The sequence below is a fragment of the Talpa europaea genome (genome assembly GCF_964194135.1).
Source record: "Talpa europaea genome assembly, chromosome: 3".
Classification (NCBI taxonomy): Eukaryota; Metazoa; Chordata; class Mammalia; order Eulipotyphla; family Talpidae; genus Talpa; species Talpa europaea.
The window spans coordinates 24,921,860-24,947,319 of record NC_140069.1 but is presented as its reverse complement, the minus strand read 5'-3'; the positions used below and the strand labels follow the sequence as shown (position 1 = coordinate 24,947,319).

At 34.9% G+C, this 25,460-nt stretch overlaps 1 protein-coding gene across 2 annotated transcripts in view; it reads right to left on the bottom strand.

Moving 5' to 3' along the window:
* Positions 1 to 363: 363 nt before the first annotated feature.
* The window catches only part of LRP12 (LDL receptor related protein 12), a gene marked incomplete at both ends in the record, with an annotated part of 55,478 nt that continues 30,381 nt past the window's right edge, over positions 364 to 25,460 (bottom strand). For both annotated transcript variants that reach the window (XM_084229458.1, XM_084229457.1), the window contains 5 exons: positions 364 to 1,230; positions 5,376 to 5,508; positions 7,022 to 8,126; positions 9,938 to 10,140; positions 14,387 to 14,522. In XM_084229458.1, the coding sequence (XP_084085584.1) occupies positions 364 to 1,230; positions 5,376 to 5,508; positions 7,022 to 8,126; positions 9,938 to 10,140; positions 14,387 to 14,522 (2,444 nt within the window). The remainder of the gene's footprint in view (positions 1,231 to 5,375; positions 5,509 to 7,021; positions 8,127 to 9,937; positions 10,141 to 14,386; positions 14,523 to 25,460) is intronic.

The window sequence follows — 25,460 nt, the reverse complement described above, 5'->3', positions numbered from 1 at the left end:
TATTTCGTACAAACTTTTTAACTAAGATAGGTAAACTGAGTCATACAACAGTCAAATGAGTTTCAGCAGCCATATTTCTACTGTGAATGACAGTACCAGAATAAAAAAAAAGAGAAACAAATGGAAGAACACTATTAAACAATATGAATACACAATGCATTTTTTAACTGCCAAAATAGTAAACTCTAAAGTTCATAGAGTTAACAAATTGTTTAATATAACCATGCAGGCTAATGTAGCATAATAAGAAATCACCCTGCATCTTTTTTCTTTTTAAATTAAAACTAGTTTAATTGTAAAGTTACAAAACAATGAATGGATATTGCTCCAACTTGTTTACCATCTCCCTTTAGTGATCTGTACCTAACAAAGTAATAAAGCCTCATCATCACTAGTTTCATTTTTCAGTGTTGCTTCTAAGCAAGTGTCTGGTATCTGGGCAGTGTGGACAATACCACAGCGCTCACAGGGGCCATCACGATTACCTGGCCTTCCTCCAGGGTTTGTTGTACTATATGGTTGTCTAAACCCTTGTCCTTGATCTGAGGCAAGATCAAGAAGAGGTCTAGAGCAGTCATTCACATCAAAGTCTGAAGCTCCATCAGAAATTGGAATTAGCATTTCAACATCATCGTCTTCTTCTCTTCCACTTACTCCGTTATCAAGTTGTCTCAAAGGGCTCTGGTTCTGGCTTACAGAGCTTGATCGTCCTAAAGTAAAACGTACCCAACGGAGCCCCTGAGTCATACGACTTAGTGCACTTGAGAGCTGGTGACGTGCTGGACTCACACTTGGGGGTTCCACACTTGTCACATCCCTTCCATGATCTCTGTGACCACCTCGGTTACTCTGAGTTGAGGAACTTCCACTTGCTCCCACTGTTGCTTCTACTGCTGTTGTGGGAGGAACTTTTTGGGGCAAAGGAGCTACAACCCCACCAGATGCTCCTGCTGTATCTCTTCTCTCATTTTCTGTGTCTGTGTCATCAGACTCCACGGAAAACAAACTTCTGTGAGTATGATTTCTTTCAGGTTCTCTGCTGGCACTCTGACTAGGGACAACCTCATCTCCATCTGCTGAGACCAAAGCCAATGACCCCGAATGACGTGATCTTGCAAAATTAAAAATACGATTCCAAATGTTGCTGGATCTGCCTGCCATAGGTAGTCTGATTGAAGTAAATCCAAGCTGGGATCGCACAGCTAGTCTCAAGTTTTCCAAAACAGAAGCCTACAAAACAAATCAATATATAAAAGAAAAGATTTTAAGATAGCTTACAACAAGATATTAAGATGGAAAACACCCTTCTAATAAGAATGTGTTGTGGCTGAAAATTCTACTACTCATTGTTAGGGTGTATGGAGGATGAATTAAATTCTATTACCTATACAGGTTCACCTCACTATACAGAATGGAATCTCTAATTTGAACCATTATTTTCTGTGTCTTAAGATTTTCTTGACATTTCACTTTATATATGCAACTTCAAAGTTATATTTATTTAAAGTGATATTTAACTAACTTAACAGTCAGTTATAACAGCTATTTATTTCAAAACTCCACACAGCAATCCAATCCTAAAAGTGTAAAAGCTGGAAAATGAAAGTATTTGATACTTTTTTAGTCAGAAAGGCAGCAAAATCACTATCATGTTTGACTAAATGATCTAAAGGGGTGTGAAAACTAAGCCCTTTATCGGTGTTTGTTTTTTTTTTTTAAACACAGGAACAATTTAAGAATTTGATTTACGAGGTTGAAAATTTACAGACTATATGAAAATTGTATTTCACAGTTGGTTATCAAAAATTTGTTGAATGAATGGATTCTGAAGATTTATTTATTTACATTGTCATAACAAGGGATTGATATATTTGTAATATAACATAGGCTAACAAAAAGTTAAAGACATTATTTATAATGCTATGCAATGGTAACTGAGACACATGGAATCCTCAATTTTTTAAGACTAACTTATTTCTACAATTTTGTAATAAGAATAAATTATATCATTATTCTTTGAAAACTGGTGATTTTTAATTAGCAGATGACAGGTAATTATATTGCCCAACTGAAAGAAAAATCTACTTATTCCTCTAGATGAATGAGTTTTGGATTATTAAAAAACCAACCAACCAAAACAACCTAAAGCACTTGTATAAAATAGTCTTTAAGCTCCATCTAGTGGTTACAAAAAGGAGCATTCAAACTTAGAACAAACAGCTCTCTCATCAATCTGGCATTTGTTATTTAGAATACAGTACTTCCAGAAAACAATGGTTATAGATATACTCCCTTTCAAAAGATCTCTTGATTAAAATGAATGGCTCTTGCCTTTCCCCTCACAGAAAAAAGGGGACAGGAACAAGGAAAGAATGAGAGCACTATGCTCTCCGTCATTTTGTGACTGGTATTGAATTTGTGATTTTTACGGAGGTCTTTCCAACATAATCCCAATATTCATAGAAAACTAAAGTTACAATCATAGGAATATATCAGTCTACAGATTGTCATAAGAAATTTGGGTATCAGCACACACAGATGTGCTATACAAATGAGTAAGATTTTTCACCAATTAAAAGTACCTAACTGTAAATTAGAAAAAGTGGTTTACATCCCTAATGAACTTCTTCATAGATCTCTTCCTAACTTTTAATATTCAAGTTCTAAGGCTTTGTCTGAACACAGTATCATAACATCTAGCAAAGAATAAAAGGCTCTTAAAATATCCTTACTTTTTACTCAGCTAGCACCCATTAAGATCAACAATGCTTTCAGTGCTTACCTAACACTTTCATGCTTCCTTTAACATGACAGCATTATCACGTCTGTTTCATTAAAAGACTACCAATTTAACAGTGATTCTTCAAGGAAATCTCATTAATATTTTAGTAATAATTTTATGTATCTATTCAATTTATGGAGCAGAAGAAAATTCCTTAGCATTTCTATTCTAATGAGATATAACTTAAAAGGTCATTTTTCTTTTTAAAAATTGCTGTGGGAATTTGATAATTTGTTACCTAAAGTTTTATTTTTTTATTTTTATTTTTTAAAGATTTATTTATTTATACAAGATCCGGGGTACAGACCAGATGCGCGGGAGGGTGAGAGGATTCACCAGAGACAGAGCGGGGATCAGAACAGGCAGACTGACGAAACGCACTGCTGAGGGGAACAGCGGGAGAGACAGGAGAGGTCTGCCACGCCATGTGGAACCCTCGCCGGGAACGAACCGGCAGGCTGGGAACGAACCGCCACTGCAGAGGCTGGGACAGCTTCACAGGGCGGTGTTCAACCGCCTGTGCCACCAGGCCCTACCCAAAGTTTTAAACTTGAGTTTAATCTCACTAACAGAGTGAGTCTAGTTTACCATTCAAAATCATATTTTATTTTAAAACTATTGAAACAGAATTCGCTCATGTGGGAAATTAAAAGCCTAGAGAATGGTATAGTACTTAGTAAAGATTTAAACCTTACCCAAGGTGAAGTCTAACTTTTGCCCTCTGTTTCTGGGATGTGAGCTCAGTGTTTACAATACCACTGCCTGGAACCTTGTGGGTTTTAGGATGAAGGCTCCCACGTACAACAACAATGTGAGGTAGGGTGGGGGCTTTGGGTCAACAGTTTCAGTTCATCTCTGGAGGAGACTAGAGACTGTGATCAGCCATATATATGCAAGACAATTAATCCTGCCCATTTGACTGAGTTGTCCCCTACCACCAAAAAAACTCTGGACAGCGAGTTGGGGTGAGCTTCCCTGGTTGGCATTATTTCCGTTAAACTGCCATATATCTGTACAGAGATCACACTGTCCTGACTTCACAAGGAGAGGACAACTGGAAGGTCCTTGTTTTCTATCCTCCTGAGCCCTGTCCTAGATGTCTCCTTTTGGCTGATTTTAATTTGATTTCTTTCCCTGTAATAAACCATAGATGTGAATATATTAACTTTCAATGGGTTCTGAGTTCCCCCCCTTTTTTTTTTTAAAAGATTTATTTATTTATTTACACAAGCACTGGTACAGTCAGAAGTGCGGGAGAGTAAGAGAATTCACCAGAGCCAGAGTGGGGAACAGAACAGGTAGAATAAAGAAATACACTGCTGAGGGGAGCAGCGGGTGCAGCAGGAGAGTTCTGTGCACCATGTGGGACCCTCGCGGGGGGGGGGGGGGGGGGGGGGGCTGGGGATCGAACCGGAGCTGCAGAGGCGGGCAGCTTCGCAGCCCAGTGCTCAACCACTGCGCCACCAGGGGAGGCCCGGGTTCTGAGTTCTTAATGAATGATCAAACTTGAGGATGGTCCTTGGGTATCCCTGAACTTGCAACTGGTGTTAGATGTGAGTACTGTCTTGTGCCAACTGTGCTCCCTGTAACTTTACACATGGGGGAACTCTCGGAAGTCAGCCTTAGGGTTTAGGGATGGTAGGTGGTAAACAGTGGAGTGGGGAGGGAGGAGGTGGATAGGATTAACCATATATTCTGAATTCCTATCTAAAAAAGAAATCTTCCCCAGGACAGGGACTATAATATAAAGGTTAAATTTAGGTTTTTCCTTCTTTGCACCAGTGAAACTTCTGAATCATTTATTTAGAAACTTACAGGCAGAGAAATGTTTTAAAACTATACACTCTCACCAACAAGCTCCTAAAAAATTCAAATAAGGTGACAGATTGTAATCAGAAATCTCATTTACAAGTGGTCTTCCCTTCTGAACAATAAATCACTGGGCAAGCAATGATTATCAATTTTTCTTAATTCTAATCTCAGGAAAAAATATTATAAATGTTTCTGGATGAATTCATATTTTAAATGTATAAACCCTCATGCCCTTATGAACCCTGGCACAATTTTAAGCATTGGAAAAGGAATTTTAAAAAATCACTAACAGTAGTTAAAAAAATTCAGACACATTAATAGAGAACTACAATTTGAAAAAAATGGCGTGGATTCTGAGACACTGTAAAACTGGGCTATACGGAAGTTTTCCCTCAAATCAGGTGGGAATGTTCATTTCAATTACTTTACTGATAACTGGTTAACCCAGCAAGCCATAAGTGACATATTATTACCATATTACTTTTAATAGTCATTCTTAAATCTTCTAAATGTTCAACTAGAAAATAACTTGCCAAATTTTACTTTTGAATTTTAAAGCAATAAGTTACCCTAAACAATAAAATGCTTAAGAATCAAATAACCATGCTAGAATGAAAAATATAGCATTTGATAAAATCAAACAATTACAATTTTAAGTCCTTCATATATTGACTTGATCGCAAAAATTCTGACAAAGTCAAGGATTTCTGCTTTACCATACATACAAATATAAATTTCATTTTAAGAGATACTGAAAAAGAAATAATAAATTACAATATACCTGATTAGGTGAACAAACAGGAAAATCTTCAACTGGTGGAATCAGACCCTGAGCAATCAACTGTCCATAAGAAGGAGGAGCTTCTCTTCTTAACAATTCTGCTTCTACTCTTGACAATTGTGTTTCAAATGATCTTTGAGAGAAAACAGGCAATAAAAAGGATTAAAAATAAAAAGGCAAGTGAAATAATCTCAAATTATCAGTAATTAAAACAATCTGAATCGTAACACATTTAATCAGTTTTAAAGCTCAGTCAGTTAACCTTCAATGAACACATACACTTCTTCAACACCGAGAATACAAAGATGAAGCAGTCTGACCTCGTGAACTTCACCCTAGGTGTCTGGATCACTAAGTTTTAATAAATTAAAAATCTTTGCAACAGGTAAAGATCTTTAAACCCCTAAGAACATGGGAGCTGGAGATTTTAGGTCAAAGAATTTGAAAGTTGGACTTTATTCATGAAGTCCAACATGCCAACTTTTCAGATAAGGAAAACAGTGAGATGAGTCACCATGCTTTCTGGAATAGCTTGATCTTTTCATTGTGCTCTAATGTAGCAACGTATTCAAAAAGTTACTGTACTTGTTTAAGTTATACTTATGCAATATAGTTAATATGATAATGTACATCTATATGCATCTATATCTTAGCTGTCTGGCATGTCAAGTTCTTTGTTCAATGTATTACTTGTAACTTAACTGGGATTGAGGGTCACTGTTTCTATAGCAGTCTTTTTAGGGAACTTCTCTGCCATCAGCTTCTCCCAGGTACAATCTAGCCTGAGCCACACAGAAGAAAACTCTCCCTGAAGGCCACTCTTTAGCGTTTAACTATTTTTCATTTAATTGAGAACTCTGACATGTGCCTCATACTGAGCTACAAAACCTGACACTAACCCTGTGTTCCTGTCTATTTCCTATTAGTTCTTCATCTCTCAGGCTGCTGCAGAAAAGTTAAACTATGTGTTTAGTCTCTGAGGAACACTGGGCACACCACTTCTGTGTGTTTTACAAGGCTGTTTTTTAAAAACTACAATACTTTCTCCCTACATACATTCTACTCATGGATTTCAAATGACACTTATTTAATTAAAGCCTTTCCATATCCCTCCTTATCAGATTAGGTATCTTTTGATTTTTATACCACTTTGTTTAATAGCTCTCACTGCAATTACATTTTCATCATTTTATTTGACCTACCAATTCCCACCTCCTAACTGTAAACTACCTCTGAGATTACACTTTATTCATTTTTCTATTCATGCGTTCTTTGAACATAATGCTTTGAACACAGTAGGCTCTTAAACATCTGGAATTATTGAATCAATATTTAAAAGCAGAGGTTAAAAAGCTATAACTGAGAGTTGAAGCTTGCAAAATTCCTAAAATCTTTACTCTGAAAGCAGGAACTGATAAATAAAATTCTTGCTTTGTAACTCCAAGCATTTATTTTTTAGTGTGTTTAGCCTCAAGTCTTATGCTTTTCACGCTAATTTTATAAGTCACAAACATTTCCCTATTTCAAAACTAATATAATATATAACAAAAATGCATTGCTAATCACACTGATGTGCCTGTTGCAAATATCTGGGCCATGTTTTATTGTACACAGCACAATCACTATAGTTTTATCTTGATACTGACCTTCGTTCAAACATCCTTAGAGAATAAAGCTTACAGGTACATCCCAATGCAATGACCAGTAACAGGCCACAGATAAGGCTCCCTATGACAGCTGCAGTAATGACTCTGGTAGGCACAATTACTGGGCAATTTTCCTCATCGCTGCCATCACCGCAGTCATCTTGAGAATCACACACCCAGCTTTCAAATACACAGCGATTGTTTTTACAATGAAAATTTCCTGGCTGGCAAAAAAAGCAGTTTTTTTCATCTGAGCCATTTGGGCAATGATTTTGGTAGTTGCAGCGATCAGAACGAGGATAACAGACACCATTTCGGGAACATGGGAATTCTTCCTTTTGGCACATGGTACAATTGATTTCATCCCTTCCATTCGGACAGTGCCAATAGCCATCACAACGCTGCTGTTCAGTATAACACCCCCAGTTACCTCCACAGGGTATTTCCCATGGCAAACAGAAGCCATCTACTTGGTAAGTAGCATTAAATCCTCTGGCAGCATTCACTTTATCAGCACAAAAATGCACCCTTATCTGCCCAGAAGAAGAAACAACTGTAAGAGGTGCATGAGAATCAAAAGCAGTTAACACACGCAAAAGCTTATGTGGATTCTCCTCTAATCCATCATATATTTTGACATAATCCCCGTAACCAGTGCCATCAAGTTTAAAGTCAGTGAAGCGTAAAATGACTTTACGATGGTCACCAGTATCTATTAACCAGGTGCAATTGCTTCCAGGAGGATAAAAGTCTGGATAGTTGGGAGAATTAAAAGTACCATAAAAATATTTTAACCACTGGCCACAAGTTGGCACATCACAGTCTATCTCATCTCCTAGGTCCAGGCAGTCAATGTTCCCATCGCATTTTAAAGATTCGGGCAGGCAAGTGTAGACTTTGGTAAACCGCGACAGACACTGGAACTGGTTGTAAGCACAAGGTTGAAAAGAAGCAGATGTTGGAGGATTAGCTTCTTTGACACAGATCTCTTCATCGGAACTGTCTCCACATTCATCCATGTTATTACATTTCCAGGCTTCTGGTATACACTTTCCATTACCACAACGGAACTGATCACAAGCACAGTTTGGTTCCTCAGATTTCCCTGGGAAGTCATAGGGGAAGCAAAGATGGAGAGAGGAGACAGAGGAAAAAAAAAAGACATACTCTTTCAAAGGCACATATATAACAGCAAGTGATAATAAGAAGTCCAAGTGATGGGGCTTTAAAAAAAAAAAAAACAACTTTATGTTAAATAATAGGTTAGGTTCTAATAGCAAATTAATATTGGTTCACTAATTACTGAACAACTCAATTTATTAAATGCTTATTACTTGCTCCATGAAAATCTTTGTATCTTGATCTAAACGGAAGGAACCAGTTGTTTCTGCAGATAACTATTTTACTGCAAAACACTTAGTAAGAGGACTTAAGATACGTGAGCCAGAATGATATACAGCCTAAGAATTTTAAATAACTAGGCATTAAATTTTAAGTAGGCATTTTAAAATGACAGACATTTTGAAATGTCTTTTCAAATCAATTCTTTTTACTTTCTTTTATAGTTCTTGCTTATATATGTACAATACTTTGCTACGTGTACCCGAGCGTTATTTTGTAAGCCCATTATTTAGACTCAAAATTTTGCTAAGATTAATTTTAAGCTATTATAATGTTTTGTGTAAGTACAACACATTAATTTATTTTTATAACTTCTATTATATTCATATAGTTGCAAAATATTGCAGGAATCTGGACTAAAGGTATAGATGTATTTTTTTTTTTTTTAATAGAGGCATGTTTTTCTTTATTTATTTGTTTGCTTGTTTGTTTGTTTTGTTTATACATGTACTGGGTACAGTCAGAAGTGCGGGAGGGTGAGAGAATTCACCGGAGCCAGAGCGGGGAGCGGAGCAGGCAGAAGGACCGAAGTACACTGCTGAGGGGAGCAGCGGGTGGTAGGAGGGGTCTGCGCGCCATGTGGGACCCTCCTCCGGTGGCCGGGGAGCAGCCGGGGATAGAACAGGCGCCGCAGAGGCCGCGGGCAGCTTCGCAACCCAGCGCTCTACTGCTGCACCACCGGGGAGGCCCAGGTATAGATGTATTTATCAAAATAATAGGGATAGGAGAGAGAAAAATTTATATTCCTATAAAATTTTAATTATCTTAGTGCACTTACCTAAAATACTTAATATAACATGCATATATTACGTAGTATATATAATAAGGTAGGGAAAGAAAACCAACATTAGATCCCTACAGTCTCAAAAGTGACAAAATTGGGTGAATGATTACTCTCTATTAACAACTTATTTATTGATAAACAGGTGACAGAAAATGTGCTTTAGAAGCTAAATATTAAAACTATGTTTTCAAGAAAAAAAGAAAAAGTAACATATGTTTGCTAAAGGAAATGTGTAGTATCAGAATACATAAAATGCCTTTAGTAAAAAATATACATAACTAATGCTCTGAGATAATCACATTTGCAGGATTTACTCTTTTTAGATAAAATTAAATAGCAAAAGATGACTTCTGAAACTACAACTATGAAGGTGACATTGGCTATGCCTTTTCTTTGAAGATGTAAACACAGTGTTAATCATACCAGCAAAAAAATATTTTGAGTAACTTTCAAGATATGGGCAAGCACTTCAGGGAGAAAAAGTTACTTTTACATAAATGCATTTAAAATATTTAAAAAGACATTGATTTTAGTTTATAAAACTGATTATTTTATTAGGATTATTCAAAGCAGCTTGAGATTCAGCTCTAAGCACACGAATCCTTAGCTTCTTATTCCTCAATCACAGCTGTCCTGAGGACTTAATCACAATTAAATGGACATTATTTAGAAGACTAATGCACTTAATAACAGAAAATTCTGTTCCATATTTTTCTTATATAAAAACATACCTGAAAAATATGCCAGTCTGAAGCCCTTTCTAGAGATACTTTCATCGGAATGGAATCTGATCCAGACGTGATCTTGTGAAGAAATATATGGCGGTGGAATTGTGGAACCACAGGCTCTGTAACTTTCAATATTCTTGTATGTTTCTATTGTCAACCAGTCTAAACTGCATCTTCTGGACCCCTGAATATCAAAATCCTGAAAACTAGAATGAGAAATCAGAAGAAGCTATTAAAAAAATCTTGGGGAAAAAAAATTCTTGTTACTACAATGTACCTGAGGATTTTACCATAAGCCTCCATATGTTCATTTATTCTTCTGGGTTTTCCAGGCATATGATCATATCATCAGCAAATGATAACACTGCTTCCTTGTTCTTAATATTTCTACTTTCCCCCCAGATTCCAGTTAATACTTCGTAACAGTTCTATTAAATTCTGATTAAAGGTATGTTTATAAACTTCCACTGTAACTGTGGATCAATCAAACTTGCATGGTAATCCCCCACATTTGGCCTTGTATGTATTTTAGGTTCTGTTATTAGGTACACAAAATTTACCACAATTATATCTTCCCTGTGGAATATTCCATTTGTTACTAATATTTTGTTTTAATCTCAATTATATATGATGTTAATTATCCCACACTAGTTTTCTTTTGATCAGTATTTCCACCCAAAGATTATCTTTTCCTAATTCACCTTTTTCTATCCACAGATTTTGCCTTTGTCTTGTTTAAGGTATGTTCCAATAAGACTTTTAGAGGAGGGTTATACCATTCAACTAATCAATAAACCTAATGTGTCTTTTAAAGGTAAGATGAGTCTATTATTTAATAGTCTTTATTTGGCAGAGAGTTCTCATTTTCCTCCCTTCCTATTTTCTTTTGTATTAATTGCTTTGTTAAAGTTTCTTTCCTGCTATTAGAAGTTTTACATTGCTAGTTCTGTTTTGCCAGTAGTTATCTTTAGATGCTGTAATTCAAATATTAAAATACACTTTGTCTTGATAAAGTACAGCTAAGAATATTCAGTGTTTTTTATCTCAAATTCAGAAATATTCACAACTTTAATCTCTAACTGAAACTTAGTATTTTCATTTGTGCGTACAAACAATAAACCATGATAGTATTTCAAGTACCCCTTATTCTGTCACCAATAGAAATCACACATAATCTCATATTACATTTCATTTTTAATAGATATTTAGATTATCCATACTCAAAACCACTTTGAAATTTTAGAAGTTGTAAGAATCGTCAATTGCTTGTTAATGTGTTAGTAAGTTCATATTGCTGAATTACAAATTTTAAAAAAAAGCACCTGATGGCTATTTTTCAATATAATTGGATCCCTTTGAAAGCTATATATTTTACTTTATGAATTTAAAAACAGTATTTTGGGAAAGGATCTATAGGCTTCACCAAACTACCAAAGTGTTCATGGCATAAAAAAGGTTTTTTTTTTTTTTTTTTTATACAGGCATGTTTTATTTATTTGTTTGTTTGTTTTGTTTATACATGCACTGGGTACAGTCAGAAGCGCGGGAGGGTGAGAGAATTCACCAGAGCCAGAGCAGGCAGAAGGACAGAAGTACACTGCTGAGGGGAGCAGCGGGCGGCAGGAGAGGTCTGCGCGCCATGTGGGACCCTCCTCCGGTGGCCGGGGAGCAGCCGGGGATCAAACCGGCGCCGCAGAGGCTGCGGGCAGCTTCGCAACCCAGCGCTCAACCACTGCGCCACCGGGGAGGCCCAAAAAAGGTTTTTTTTTAAAAAAGATTTATTTATACAAGCACTGGGTACAGTCAGAAGTGCGGGAGGGTGAGAGAATTCACCAGACCCAGAGCAGGGAGCAGAACAGGCAGACTGATAAAACACACTGCTGAAGGGAGCAGCGGGCGGCAGGAGAGGTCTGCGCGCCATGTGGGACCCTCGCTGGTGGCCGGGGATCGAACTGGCACTGCAGAGGCTGCGGGCAGCCTAGCAGCCCAGCGCTCAATCGCTGCGCCACTGGGGAGGCCCAAAAAAGGTTTCTGAAGAAAAAACTCCTGTTATAATAAAGTTTATAATGTCTGGGTTAAATTTGTGTTCCAAATTGGTTTTGCTGGCTGTTTTTGTTAGCATTAAATTTTTTTCATGTATTCTGGCAATCTGGGTTTTTGTGCACTTTTTTTGTTCTCTCTCTTCTTTTAAATTCCTGTCTCCCTCTGTATTCCTCAACTGCTTGTGTTTTAGAGTTTCCTTCATCTGTCTCTCCATTCCAAAAATAGTCTTAATAAGCAGATTCAAAGTATTACAGATGCCATGAAGTCAGCAGGTGGCTTTGTTAAATTCCTATTTGTTAGGGTATGTCTTCCCAGCTCTCCAAGCTCTGCCCATTAGTTCAGGCAGTGGTTAGTGGAATTATTTTTTGGTCTTTCTTAAGCAAAATATCCTAATCCTGTGTCCTTGGTTTCAAGTAGAGAACTAGAATTCAATCTTATCTCTTCATAGATGAGGTGACCTTTATTAAATTTGGTAGGTTTAAAGGGAAAGGAATGAAGCAAAAATGCCTTTATGTCACTATCTTTGAACCAGTTTTATAAAAATAGCCGTAAGAAAGACAAATAAACTATAACTTTAGTTTCCCTCTTTAATCTAGATTATAATTTTCTTTTAAATTTAGGAATAAATATTGATATGTTACCAAATACTTTTGTACCAAAGTGCTTTCAATCATCTCTTTATTCTAGATAATCATATACTTTTTCTTTGACTTGTTAATACATTAAATTGATTGAAATTTCCTAATACTGATTCATATATATGTCTAAATAGCTACACTTGATTGTGGTACTTTGAATAATTTACTCGAGATTTTTTTACAATATTCACAAGTGAAACGACTACAGTATATGTATTTTCTTAAAGTTTGATATTATGATAATGACTTCAGTAAGAACTAAGATCATTATTAGAATCACTTTCTACTTTCATTACGTTAGACAGATTCAAATCCATTAACTCCTATAACTTAGGAAATTTTCCTTTGGATGTAGGACTAAATTCTAATTTTGTTCTACATGCCAGTATTCTTGGTTTTCAGTGTATTTTATTTTGTGAAATCTCAAGGACCCAGCACATGATCACATCAGATGGCATAATGCCATGTAACTTCTGTGCTGGCAAGATTTTGCAAGTTTTTATATAATTCAATGGGTAGGCTGCAAATTTAATTTGGGGTTGGATTTTTGGGTTAAAAGAGAAAAAATTCCCCAAATTCTAGATTTGTGCTGAAAAAAAAAATCCATGGAAAAAAAATGCTATTTTGGAAACTGATTTATTATTACTCAAATATTATAAGTAACAGAAAACAGGCATATTGTTCAGATTCCAACATCAGTGCTGTTGGAGAACATAACCTTACTGGCGAATCCCACCAATCTATCTGGCAAATCACACTTCTCTCAGAGGAGTGGGACAGCTTCTAGCCAAGCTGAGCTCCAGTGTTCCAGAAGAGGTGGCTCTGGGCAGAAGGGACCAAAGGAAAATAGACCACATGACCCCTATTTTATGGTGACCACAGGAAAAAGGGGATAGATAAGTTGTGTTTCTCAAGAGAGACTAGTTCTCTCATTAGCTAATGGATATAAAAAAGGAGGCTGGAAAGGCTCAAAGTATGCTAAATTTACAACTTGATTTTTAAAAAATATTAAATGAAGGAATTTGAATTTATGGCCCACCAATCTACCTGTTCTGTTCCCCACTCTGTCTCTGGTGAATCCTCTCAACAACTCCCACCCACTCCACGCTCTGGCCTACACCCCAGTTCTTCTACACAAAAATAAATAAAATTAAAAAAATGATTCTTAAACCTTCTTATTTATGTCATATTTATTATTAAAATCCTAAAACTTAAAGTTATTTCTCCTAGGAATATCTTTCACTTTGTATTTTTCAGAAATATTCTTTTGTTTCAGAGATACAGATTTTTCTAGACATATTTATTTATTCATTATCAGTTCATCTGAGGTTTCATACTTAGATATACATATATACAGACATGCCCTCCAATCATTAAGGTAAGGGACTCTAATGAGAATAAAATCATGAGCTAAATCTCCAAGTGATTTAGTGAATTTTGTTTATTTGACTCATGGTCAAAGATTTCACTCAATCTTAAAAGGCTATTTTGTAAGTGTGTACTTTTGTTAAAAAAGTGACCTATAAAGATGTGAATAGCTCAGAGCAAATCTGTTACCACCATTAGACAAACTTCAAAGAACAAGATTTAATAGCAGGAGGAGGATGGGACTTTATTCCTACACTGAACATGGCACTGACAACCATAATTCATTTATTTTATGAAAATCACCTTTTTTGCATTACTGCAAGTTGAATGATAATGTTTGGAAGCTAAATTTATATTTTGTAATAAAATATTATATAATAATACAGAAAGGCATCAGAATTACCTTATAGTAATGATTTCCCCTGGATTTGCCCTTATGAACCAGCTACAGTTGATTTTGGCAGGATATTCAGAAGGCCAGCCTGGGCTCGTGATTATACCACTTGGTGCTTGAATTTGTTCTGGAGTCTCTCCACAAGCTGGAATATAGCCAAATTAGTAATCTTAACTAGTTATTATACTTTAAAACAGGGCATTAAGTAAATCAGAATTTATTAAAAAACACCCAACACTTCATACATTAAGTAATATACAATAAAATATGGTACAGTCAACCATAAAATGTTTATTATTCTAATGATGTACTTTATTTTTCTCCATTTCAAAGTATAACAAAGCAGTAATATACTGATGGAATTATTATTTTTAAAATTATGTTTATTCAGGTAACACTGATTAGAACATTGTGTATGTTTCAGGTGTACAGGTTCACACATGTATATCATCACGCCCACTTCCAACAATCCTCCATCACAGTCCACTGGTGCTCCTCCCTTTTTTGTTTCCACCCCCCAACACCTCTTTTGGTAGTCGCAGCTCTGCAGTTTCATTTCAAGGGTTTGTTTTTGTTTTTGTTTTGTTTTTGATATTCCACATATGAGTGAAATCATCTGGTATGTGTCTTTCTTTTTCAGATTTGATGCAATTCTTACTCATAAAGAGATATAAAAATAAAGAGGCAAAATCATTATTGTGCCTCCTCCCAGAATGTTGACAATTGTTCATTTTCACTAAGATATTAATCTATATTAAAAAGAATACAATTTTGAATTTAATTATATATAACTTAATACTGTATTGGCATGAAAGTACTGAAATAGTTGTTAGCTGATTTAACAGCAGTGGTAAACATCTGAGTCCTAGGTGGAAAAGTACATGACAATGCAGATAATTAACCTTTCAATAAATATATTAACTTAAATAAAAGGATAGGGGACAACTAAAAAGAATTTTACCAGTTTTTGTTTTAGGAATTTCTTCTCCAATACCTGAGAAACCTATAGGTGGTGCTCTTATACCAAAAACTCAAGAAACCATCAATGTTCTGGCATGGATGCTCAAAAACACTGTTGTAAATAACTCATTTTCATACAAATGACCAAGGGAAGAAACATTACCCATAAATAAGAACGGTTATTTTAAGATTCAGTATTTTACATTTCAAATTCAATAAGTATTTTAAAAACTATAGCATCATGTTTCTCCCTTAACTGGTTGTGAATCCATATTCTGATTTAATTTTGCATATTTGCAACATGACTTGAATTTGGCATTTTGTTTCAGATCTAGCCAAAAACTTTTATCAACACATTTTTGCATGCACAATACACTAGACATGCAGATAATTATATTCAGGCACAACCGTAACATTCCTTTCTATAGCAAAGAAAGAATAAGTTGAAATGCTAAAAAGTATGATTAACATTACAGATATATTCTCTACCTTTTGGGTTAAGTGTTATATAAATCTGCAATCAGAAGACCTGCCATTTACTGGTTCTGCATAGTATAAACTACTAAGCTTTTTGGGTCTTGGTTTCCTCATGTGTTAAATAAAATAAGGAGTTGCTACTTGAATATTTCTAAAGTCTACTTCAGCCCCAAATGATGCCACCCCCATCACAATGATATATTTTCACTATATTCCTGACAGCTCATCATAATGCATTGATAAATCTTCCTTATCTTCTTACTTTGCATTTTCTTTTTGACTCACTGAAATCAGACTTCCAACTCTTACCTTAATTCCATAAAAACCAAGCTAGGAGGCAGTTATCACTGACCTCACTGCCAAATCAAATGGACTCTCAGTCCCTCTCATATTTGATCTTTCTGGCTTACCTGACAGTGATTTATTTTTCTAGAAACTGTATTGCCGTGGCTTTGTTGACATCACCTCCTCAGGCTCTCCTAACACTGAGTGGTTTGTTCTCTAGAGCTAGAACTTACTTTGTTCCTCAGCCATCTGCTGAGATGCTGCTGTTCATTCTACATTCCTAAGCCTTCTGCTCCTATCATTCTCTATGGAAGATCTCATTCACTACTACAATTTTAACTATGATCTCTATTTCATGGATTTAAAATCTCTAACCCAGAAAGTTTATAACCTCAAATTCAACAAGATCAGAGCTACCTGTTTCCCAAAGCTTTCTTTGTATACTAATTCTAAATCTCTATGGCTTTAGGCATCACTTGGTTAAAGGAAGAGTCACTTTCCTAGCTCAAATAAAAAAGAAATGTACTCTAAGAATACCACAGACAATTCAAGTATTTTCAAGCATAGGAATAAGTAAAGCTAGTGACTATAAACTAGAAATTTCAAAATCAGAAATCAATGCTGCCTTCACCATGTTTTAGGGAATAAAGGTGTATTTTATCTCTATCCCATTTTCCATTTAGCTTCCTCTGAGTCCATTTTTGTAAAAATTTCATTTCTCTAATGATTTCTTATTCTCAATTCATCATGAACCATTTAGCTCAAGTACTTATTGTCAACTGTAAATTTCTTAGTATATTATATTTACATTAATGTTATTTATTTTATAGTATACCTTCTTCATAAAAGCTATGAGATGACTTATAGGTAATAGTGAATTTGCACTCAATTTGATAACACTGAAGCTTCCATTTCCTCCAGTTCTAAATGGGGATTAAAACAATGTACCACAGAGTGCTGTGAAGATTAAATACTATAATATTGGTAAAGGATTTAGCAGCCTGTTTGGATTAAATTGTCAACAAAGAGTATCATAGGACATGCCAAATCATACTGGTTGGTTTCAATGACTAAAATGCTATACTGATATGGCTACTGAGATTTTGTTCAGGCTAAATGGGAAAGTAAGGCAGAGCACTGCTCATTTAATATGTACTAGGTGCCATTATCCTCTATAAAGAATGAGAAATTATGCCAAGATTAACTGGTAATCCAATATGGGTAGAAATCACAGTAAGGATGAGTTTGGGGTATACTCACAAAATGTTGCTTTAAGAAATGAATATTTTCCTCTTTTAAACCAAAATGTTTATATAGCTTTGTTAGTTTGAAACTAACTTTCTAAATTTTGACTATACTTCCAATTTAGGATCTATCAAATCTGGCCTTCTTTTACCTATGTTTAACTTTACCCATACCTTCTTTATTGTTTTTTCATAATTATTTGAGCTATAGTCTGGTTAATCACTCAATATGTAATTGGCAAATACAGGAATCTTGTCAGTATGATGTAAAGTTATGAAAGATTTTATTCCCAGGATAATGATTTGAAGTAACTAGAGGTAGGAGTATTCAGTTTAAGAAAAAAAAAATAAACACCCTCTTTAGAAGTGCTTTTCTTATTCAAAGTGGTTACTGGCTTAAAAACTGCTTGGCTTTTCCTCTGTATTAAGCTATCTTCAGAGGCTGCATGCACAGATGGAGATGCGAAAACCTTTCTTCACTGTCAAAACAAAACACAGCACCTGAACTGATGAGGTTATCTTGGAATTATTTTTTTGGTCTTGATTAAAGTGGGTTTCCACTGGAAGCATATGTATTCAATCGGGAAGTATGAATCCCATAGTATAAGGCTGCAAAGTGTAAACTGACTCTACGTGTAACTGTCAGAGGATACTTGATGTGCTAGTAATTGAGTTGGTATTTTATATGGTAGAAGTACACTTACAAAGTTATATACTTGTAGTGTTCTGTACCAACATGGCTTTTCTCACAAAAAGTTTAGTGTTTGATTTTGTAGAACGTGAGACTATTCTGAAAATACCTGGCATTGTGGCAGGAATTACTACTATACTTTGGTCTTTGTTCACTTTGTTTCCTTAATGTATCTCTTAATATCATCAACTTTCTCGGAACACAAATAGTCACAAAAACAAAATCTATTTAATTTAGTCTGGAATTTCTTGATATAAACAAGTAAGTGAGTATTTTGGATGACACTTATTTCTATTTTGATAAATTTCTCCTAACTCTAGAAATAGGAACCCCCAAATTAAACTGGCCCCAAATGTTCATTCAAAAGACATCAACTTTCAACTTGGACAGCATCTTCTTCATAAAAGTATGTAGTAATTCGGTAATCTAATTAGCTCTCCCAAAACCTATTTAATTCATAGTGAACCTAGTATATAAGACATCGGGAATGAAAAATAAAAGAAAATGGCATTATTGCAGCTTAGTGATAAAGTATACTGAAAGACTAAACTAAATACATATAGCTTTTTATTTATCACTTATGTTGTCAATTAAGAATGGGAGAAGGGATAGGTAGAGAGTCTGCTGGTGTTCCGAAGATTTTGGTTTAGTTCCTGGATTTAAAACACGAAGACCTCACTGTATAAGTTTAGAAAAAAGGGCAAACTGACTGAGAATTACTCAAGATTCCTCATAATTATCCTTATGCAATTTCAATAATCCAATAGAAAAGCAAAGAGCTATGATTTCAAGCTAGATTAATACACCATCCTTATTATCTTTAAAGCAATCATTTAAAAGTAGGAATTTAAAAAAAAACAAAACTATACTTTAGAAGGCACATGGGACAGAGAGGATAATTTCAAAATAATGTCAAACTACCCTTCAATTCAAAGGTTTTAAATCCTGAAAGAAAAAAAAAAGACACAGGCAAGGAAATTTATGACTAGAACTGAACTACTTGTAAAAGTAAAAGAAAACTACAATTTTCTTTCCCATAGATAAAGAAACGGGTTATTTTCAAAATTGACAAGGGGTGACACCTGATGACTAAAAGTAGTTGAGACTAAAAGTAACAAGTGATCTTTGTGCCTTTGGTTTTAATAAACCACAAAACTGAAAAACAAGTAAAAATCAGCTATGCTTAACTGACCATATAATACATAAAATACATATGAAAAGCACAAAAGAGCTTAAAGAGAATTCATGGAAACTGTTGTTTTGTAATAATGAAAGATGCTTATAAACTGAATCTAAGAAACATATAGTTATGTGAACATACAAGACAATCCTAAGTGACTTTAAAACATAAGGAAATGTTAAGCATTGTTTTCATTTTTAAAAATATGGGCATATGGCATTATTAAACAGAAAGCTAGGCCAACCAAAAAAGCTACAATATATAAGATAGAATAAGCAGGATTAACTTGACTATTAACATAGGATTCTTTCTTTCATAGACCGAAGTAGCCTGAGGCAGAGAAAAGAGGACGTTCCAAATTAGAAAAACTTAAAGACTACATTCTGTATATACTAGTCAAGCAAAGGCAGGCTACATGAAAGTAGTAGTATGACTTGTACATTTTAAAATTCTTTGTAGTGCTATAACCTATATACAGAAACTAGACAGGTAAAGAGAGTAGCTAAAAGGCAGAATACAGAAGGTACGCTATTTGTAAAATTTTAGTTTGGGAAAGTTTTGGTATGGAACAAAAGCATTCTCATAAGCAAAGGGCAGCATCTACGGTCAACAGCAATCACTACCATAGCAATCACTATTATTTGGTGATCTTATTTTTCAGTCTAGAGTGTTTTGTAAACACAACCTGCATTTGGCCTCCCTGGTGGCACAAGGGGTTAAGACACAACACTATGAAGCCATCTGCGGTTCCATCCCCCCAAGGGAGTTGATCCACATGGCACAGCAGACCTCTCCTGGCTCATCCACTGCTCCCCACAGCAGTGCATTTCAGTAAAGCTGCCTGTTCTGCTCCCCACTCTGTCTCTGGTGAATCCTCTCACCGCCCCCCACCCCTGCCTCTCAGACCCCCCAGCTCTTGTATGCATAAATAAATCTTAAAAAAAGAACACAAAAAACACTACCTGCATTTTGCCTGATAAAGAATTCCACATGTTGAAAACACTAGTTAAGAGGAGTCTGATTCTAATGGAAATAGATGTATTTTAAAAGTGTCATATATAAAGTTAAATGAGCAAACGGTGACTGCTGAATGGCCATATAGGATGAGAGTAAGAATGATTCTGAAGGTTAATAAGTGAATCATGCAATACATGGAAAAATACTGTGGCTATGAAAGCAGTAAATGGCACTGAAGCATGAAAAAATCAGAATATGTAGTTATTTGATTGTCTTGAAAACAAAATACCTACTAGCCTACTGTTAATTCAGGAGAAAAGTAGTAGATTGAAAATGTAAAGGTTAAATACGGTACACAGTGCTGCTGCTGAAATTTCTGCAGCAAATCAGAAGCTTTTTGGTTTGTAAGTGCAAGTCCTGTAAATATAATCAAAGTGAGGAATGTGTGGTCAGGTCTATGGACTCTATGGCTGATGATAAAATTACTACTGTCAGTCATTAATTAATTCTATTATTCAATTTAACAGATGAGGAAAAAAACAGAGGCACAGAGAAATTAATTTTCCCACAAAAAAAAATCCACATTGTCACAACTGGGATTGGAACACAGGCAATAGGTTTGAGAAGTCGCACTCTAAACCACTGAGGCACACTAATGCCTACTACGGAGATTCCTCTAACATTTGTAGTAATTATGAGGGGGTGGAGGAAAACTGTCTCAACAGAATTTAAATAAAAAGTGGTTTGTTTTGGGAAAAAAGATCTCTCGGTTCTATTTTAACATGAAGAAAAAAATAATCTATAATATAGAAAAAAGAGGGTATATTTAATTTTAAAGCTTCTAAAGACTCATTCCTACTTGTTACAAATCTACATAGGGACTGCAGAATTAAATCTCAGAACTTAATTATTTGGAATTAAATAAGACTATACAGCATTGTAGAATCTACCTTTAATAATGAGTAATGTATATTAATTACAGGTAAGATGACTAGGGCATAGGATAGATGAGCAGCAATCAGGGACGCAATGAAGGTGGAGGGAGGTATTTTAAAGGAGAGCGGAACACAGAAGGGAAAAGCCGAGAAGGCTGGGTGACTAAGGAAGGATGGCAGTGTCCTTACAGTTGGATGTTAGACACATAGTTGGAGTTTAGAAAGCAAGCACACTGAATATAAAGTCTATGGACCACTGAAAACAAAGGGCAAGTAATCAAGAGAGTGCCAGAATAGGCAAGAAAAATCAAGTACAAGCATGGCCCTTTGTCAGGCCATCACGTACAAGGAGGCTAACAAGCCCTGCAACCTCAACAGGAAACAAGCTCTACTAGATGGGAAGAAATGACTTCAGTGAGGAAGTATTCTTCAAGATGATTTGATTTCTTTCTTTCTTTTCTTTTCTTTTTTTTTTTTTGATTTGATTTCTTGTCCATACCTAGTGTCTTGAATTTTTTGAGCCTTTGTTGTCTAGACACTGGACACCTGGAAGCTTAGCTGAGTTCTGTCATAATGGCAATGTCAGAACTGTCAGCACACTGAGGATGGACAAAGCTGGAAGGAGACAGAAATTGGACCCAAGTATTCCCTCAGATTACTCCAAATTTCTTTCTGTTTTTTTTTAAGAAGTCAGAAAACAGAACTTTTTAAATGGAAATAATTACTAGCACTCTAATAGTAGTATTTACTAGCCTACAACAGGAAAGATTTTACTTACCAGTTAAAAGATAAGAATCAGTGCAAGTAGAGAAAGTTTTATTAATTTATTATTTATACTCAGGACTGTCTCATTACTCTCAGACCTATCACCAGAAATCACACATTTTTATAGCAAGTAGGAATTCTAAATTATAATTAAATGAATAGTGCTCTAAATTAGCATGGATACTTAAGAACAAATACAGCAATATATTTATTTCTATTATTCTAAGTAAAATTTTTAAACACCAAAATATTTTACTTGGTCATAAGCTCTAATCAAGCTTCCTAAATGACAAAATCCTAATCAAGCTTCTTAAATGACAAAATCCAGAACAAACAACAATCAAGAGTATATGGTAGTACAATCAAATACAAAAAAGGCAAAAGTGACAAAAAATATTAAAAAACACAGTAGAAGGGAAGGATATTAGGGGGAAAAAATACAGCTTTTCCAATACAATCCTAGCACAATGTGAAAAGGATGAGGAGAGTAACCTTAACAAAACTATCAACTTTACCCTAAAATTTCTTAGTAGTAAGAAATCATTTTTTAACCTTGCTAGCAAAGCAAAAGGGGCATGAAAGGTCAATTTCTTCCTGTAAGGGCATTAAAACTAATAATATATGTTAATTACATTTTCCAATTTTTAGTACTACAGAAGAGTAAAATGCTATGCAAGCTTACTGGCTGTTATTTCCTGAGTTCCTCCCCAGCCAGGGAGCTAACTCACATATGGCACAGCAGACCTCCTTGTCTCGCCCACTGCTACCCTTGGCACTGTATTTTAGTAGATCTGCCTGTTCTGTTCCCCACTGTCTCTGGAGAATCCTCTTACTACCTGCAACTCTGGCTTGCACCCCAGTTCTTCTATGAATTCTGCAGACAGCTGTATAAATTAATAAAATCCTTTTTTGAAAGCAATTTCTCAAAAGGTTTTAAGAGTCATTAATTGATGACTTTTGACATGTTCAGAGAAGAAACAGGTAGCAGCAAACAATGAGCTACCTTACTACTATACTGCTGCTTGCTGGTCTCAAGAGAAAGCAAGTCTTATATTTAGAAATTCTTATAATGGTTAGTTCTCCATTAGGAGCAGCACTGAAGGAGTTCTTGTTTCAGCAGGGGATACAAGGAATTCAGAAGGCTTCCACTACTCATATCAAGCATTACAATTTCTCATAGTTTTATAATTACCAAAGAAAAACTGCAATGAATGTGTGTATCCAAAAGCACCTTCTGAGAAAGCATTCATTTACTTTTTAAATGGTATAAATGCAGTATATTCCATATTATTCCTCTTTTTCCAAAGAAGAAAGATTTTATAAGACCGACATTCAGGAAAAATAATAAGGTTTCAATGACCTCTAAAATTATTTTATTGGTGCATTAATATATTTAATTAAAGAACACATTTTAGTATGGGCTGAACTGTGTCATCCCTTCAAAATTCCCACATTAAAGTCCTAACCCTCAATTCCTCAAATTGTGGCTGGATTTGGAGATAAGATATCTAAAGATGTAATTAAAATGAGATCATATATTGGGCCTAATCCACTATAACGGGTGTCCTTATAAGAAAAATTATGATACAGCTACACATAGAGGGAAGATCATGTGAAGATACAGGGGGAAGATCTACAAGCAAAAGAGAGGCCTAAAAGAAACCAACACTACCAATACTTTCATCTGGGACTTCTAGCCTCTAGAATTGTGAGTGGGAAAAAGGCCTATGGTTTTTTAAGTCACCTGGTCTACAATACTTTGTTATAGTAGTCATAGCAAAATACACATTTCTAAATTTGTTTAAGATACAGATGTAGAAAATAAAAGAAATGATTAAAATATGCAAAACATGTTTTACATATTAATTTCAATGCTCTTCAAGAGCCTGAAAGTCTAATTTTAAGCAAAGAGATAAAAATAAGCGGGATCTAATCTCAATGAGTTCAAGTAAAATTCAGAAGTTAAATACTAGATGTGTCCAAATTTCTATGACTTCTCATAGTCTACATAAATTCACATAACTCAGCAAAGCAGTATTTTGCAAACTAAGGTATATTAGAAAAAGATGCATGGTAAAAAAAAAAAAACAACCTATTTGAAAGACAAGAAAGGCACTGGATTTTATGTAACAGAGAACAAAAAGTTCACTGATAAGGTTCTGGGTTTCACTTGCACCTAATCCTTAAGAAACTACTATTTATTGTGTTCTGATTTTTTTTTTTTGAGTTCTGCTATTGTATTAAGGAAAAATATTCATAATAATTTGAAAACTCTATTAAAATATTCTTTTTCAAATACATGTTGGTGGTGTGTGTAGCTGTTTTCACTTATATCAGAGCAATATGTTACAAAAGACTGAATGCAGATACATGTGAGAATTGAACAAATTCTTTTAAGCCAATCTTTAAAAACTTTGTAAAATTATAAAACCATGCTATTCCTATTTATGTCATTGTTTTGAAAACACATTTTTAATAAAGTTCAAGTTATTGATGTAAACATGTATAATTCAATTGCAAATGAATTATGTTTTTAAACAATTTCTCAGTTTTAATACATTATACAGTAAATATCTGTTGATATGATCTATATTAAGAAAAAATCTTTGAAATGCTTGTTATGAAAGGAGGGGATCATGTGGGTGAGGGCTTAATCCTATAGAACAAAAGTCCTTATAAGAAAAGGAAGAGACAGCTGAGATCTCTCTCTCTCACTGATTACACAGAGGAAAGGTCACGTGAAGACACAGAAGATGCCATCTGCAAGGCAAGAAGAGAGGTCTCACTAGAAATCAACCCTACCAGCACCTTGATCTTAACTTTTAGTCTCCAGAAAAGTGATTTAAAAAAAAATTATTTAAGTCACTGAGACTACGGTATCTTGTTATGATAGCTAAAGCAGACTAATACAGTCCTCAATTTTCAAAAAAAATGGAAAGTCAGTGAATCAGACAATTTGTGTAAATTAAAGTGTTTCTAAATTATCTTTTAAATTCATAGTTACAATCTGGACAAGCAATTCTCATTAGTTATTCAAAATAGAAAGAAAAATGGAAAAAATTAAGGCCATCTTAAAATAACCTTATTTTTACTTGATGTGTATTATTATATGCCATCTGAAAGCCCATGAAAATAGTGAAACTAATTGTGAAAGAATGAACATAGGCAACTAAGGAACTTGCTTTATATTTCCAGGAAACCAGACTTGTTATCATTGTGATTGGCTACTTTCTTAAAGCATTTGTTATATCTACTAACTTTCTAAATATAAAATCAGACATAAAACAAAAGAGGAAGCTTTTAGCTTTGATTTATGAGAAAAAAATAACCAAATTACAAAATGACACACAGAACTCAATCAATAGATTAATACATTAAGTGCAATTATTTTTAACCACATAAAACTTACCAAAATATTAGAAAATAGTAACAGTAGGAAACTATATTAGCAGGTGAAAAGTAAAAGAATTTGTGCTCCCAGCTACTATTATTGATAGGGAAAAATGGTAACAAAGTTGTGGAACTGACCTAAGAACGAAAACATTTTATGGGCCTTCAAAAAATTAAGTGATAAAAGCTCATGTGAGTG